We start from the raw sequence: 2,264 nt of genomic DNA, 5'->3' as shown, positions 1-2,264 counted from the left end.
AAAAGTTCTCAAAAAAAAAAAAATTCTCAAAATAAGTTTACCCCATATATATATTATCAAAGAACATGTAATTACTTTTTAATTAAGTGTTACTGAGTATGGCCGAGTTACTCAATAGTCTATAATTTAATATATACTCCTCAAACTTTAATTAATATATTTGTTACAAGAGAGGTCATTGTCGTTGTCTTTGAAAAAAAGAAATGAAGATATCTAATTATTATTGGTCATCTTTCTTCGACTATAAATAGGAAGCCAGTCTTCTCTATCTGACACACCAAACTAGTTATTGAAACACATAAAAGTATAGAAAGGTTAATTAGCTATAATAATTTTGTGAGCAATGGCCATTTCCAAGCCTTTTGTTGTTCTTGCTCTTCTCTCTATGCTGCTTCTTGTTCACGCTCATGAATTGGTATTCTTGCCCTTTTCTTTATACTTCCTTCACTAATTTACTTCTATCTAGCTTAATTATTCATTAATAGATTATAAACAAAATTTTATTTGCGTATATGATTGATTAATTAGCTAATCAAGTTATTGTCCGTGGATAATCACTTTGGATCATTTTAACAAGTTGATATCGTTTTTTTTTAATTTTATTTTAACAGCTAACAAGTTGATATACTGTATCATGTTAGAGCATTTATTTTACTTTTACATTTTTACGAATCAAATATGCCTTTTTTTTATTTTGACGATTGGAAGTCTCTATGAATGAAAAAGGGGTGAGATTTCAGCTCATCACCTTTTGAGTGAGACTTTATATATACACATGTATGTATATATACGCATTAATGATCGAGCAAGTTGGTTGTTCAACTAGCTCAACGCCATAATGGAATTTTTAGTTTTATTTATTTAAAACTAAAATTGTGCTGGTATGAAAATTTTAATTGTGTACTATGGAAATATATAATCTAGCATGCACAAGTAATTACTCAATTATAAGCTGAAATCTTGGATTAAAAATACTAAATCATCTTAAAGATATGGAAAACTAAATGAAAGGAGTGGTGAAATTACCATTTCCGATTCAATGATCGTTGGTGGCTGCTTGATGCATACTTACTCTTATATTTATTGTTGCTCTACACCATCATCCATCAAACTCTTTTATTCCTTTTTAGGTCATTAAGACTTTAATACTTATCTTTTTAGACATTATGTTACCAAAAAGATCAATGTCATTTTGGCAATAAAATTAATCTCCTAATCGATCGAGACATATTTTAAACTTTTAATGATGGAGATAAGATTTTTAAAAAATATGATTACCTAAAAGGGACAAAAGGAAAAATACAATAATCCTGACAAAACAACAAAATGTTAAATAATATGGGAAAAAAAAACAGATAAAAATTTTTTAAAAAATCCAACCAATTTTTTTAACATGACTTTTTTGTGACACAGGTGAATGAAAATGATGGGAAAAGTTTTGCTGATTCCAAAATAGGTACGTGACTTTACTTTTATTACCAAAAAAGGCTATAACCCATGTTTGGGACTATGAAATTTCAACGATGTTGATACATCAAGACATATGATATCTACCTTGTAAAGTCTTAATTTAATTCAACACATATCTAACTAAATCGTATTTATATTTTTAAATTTTGGATTCAGATTGTGGGTCAGCATGTAAGGCGAGGTGTAGGTTATCATCCCGGCCAAACTTGTGCCACAGGGCGTGCGGAACTTGTTGTGCCCGTTGCAGTTGTGTTCCACCAGGCACTTCTGGTAACCAAAAGGTTTGCCCTTGCTACTACAACATGACTACACATGGTGGTAGACGAAAGTGCCCTTGAAGCGTCGTTTACGGCCTATACCTTGTACAACTTTGATGTCACGCCTTGATTACGTTTATAATGTATTGTATTGTGTTGTATACTTCTTCATTTGATGAGTCTTGTTTCAGTGATTGTTATTTATTTCATGTATTATTGAGGTTTAATAAGGTCAAATTCAGAATAAGTGGGTTGTAATGATATATATTTTTGTTTGTACAATTAAAGTTGTATATAATAAATCTGAATTTGCTGTAATTCTGATTTGTATCTTTATCTTTTGGTTATATAAGAACATGATCACTTAAAAATTTAAATGCCTAATATGTTCCATTTCCACCCTTGTTTTAACTTGTATACTTTATTACCATCTTGCTAATATCTTTTGTGATGATTATAGCGATGAAATTTGTTTTTTGCTCTTCATAAAAGAGAAAACGATTCTAGACCATCGTGATTGTTTATTTCATACTAGAT

The 2,264-nt window shown here is 29.7% G+C and overlaps 1 protein-coding gene across 1 annotated transcript; it reads left to right on the top strand.

The window, feature by feature from the left end:
- Window positions 1-264: 264 nt before the first annotated feature.
- LOC122605024 (gibberellin-regulated protein 11-like) lies at window positions 265-2,045 on the top strand. Its single transcript, XM_043777891.1, has 3 exons — window positions 265-415; window positions 1,414-1,456; window positions 1,627-2,045. Exons 1-3 carry the CDS (start codon window positions 344-346, stop codon window positions 1,806-1,808), a joined length of 297 nt encoding a protein of 98 aa, XP_043633826.1. The 5' UTR covers window positions 265-343; the 3' UTR covers window positions 1,809-2,045.
- Window positions 2,046-2,264: the final 219 nt, after the last annotated feature.

This window comes from Erigeron canadensis, chromosome 6 (assembly GCF_010389155.1).
Source record: "Erigeron canadensis isolate Cc75 chromosome 6, C_canadensis_v1, whole genome shotgun sequence".
NCBI classification, from domain to species: Eukaryota; Viridiplantae; Streptophyta; class Magnoliopsida; order Asterales; family Asteraceae; genus Erigeron; species Erigeron canadensis.
Note: the sequence above shows the minus strand (reverse complement) of the source record. Positions and strands in the feature narration are given on the sequence as shown.

What these genes read in the sequence shown, in the direction of transcription:
- LOC122605024 (XM_043777891.1), top strand. Translation starts at nt 344, where the DNA reads ATGGCCATTTCCAAGCCTTTTGTTGTTCTTGCTCTTCTCTCTATGCTG. An exon ending in TTGTTCACGCTCATGAATTG is followed by an intron (nt 416 to 1,413) that starts GTATTCTTGCCC and finishes TTTGTGACACAG; the next exon opens with GTGAATGAAAATGATGGGAA. An exon ending in TTTTGCTGATTCCAAAATAG is followed by an intron (nt 1,457 to 1,626) that starts GTACGTGACTTT and finishes TTTTGGATTCAG; the next exon opens with ATTGTGGGTCAGCATGTAAG.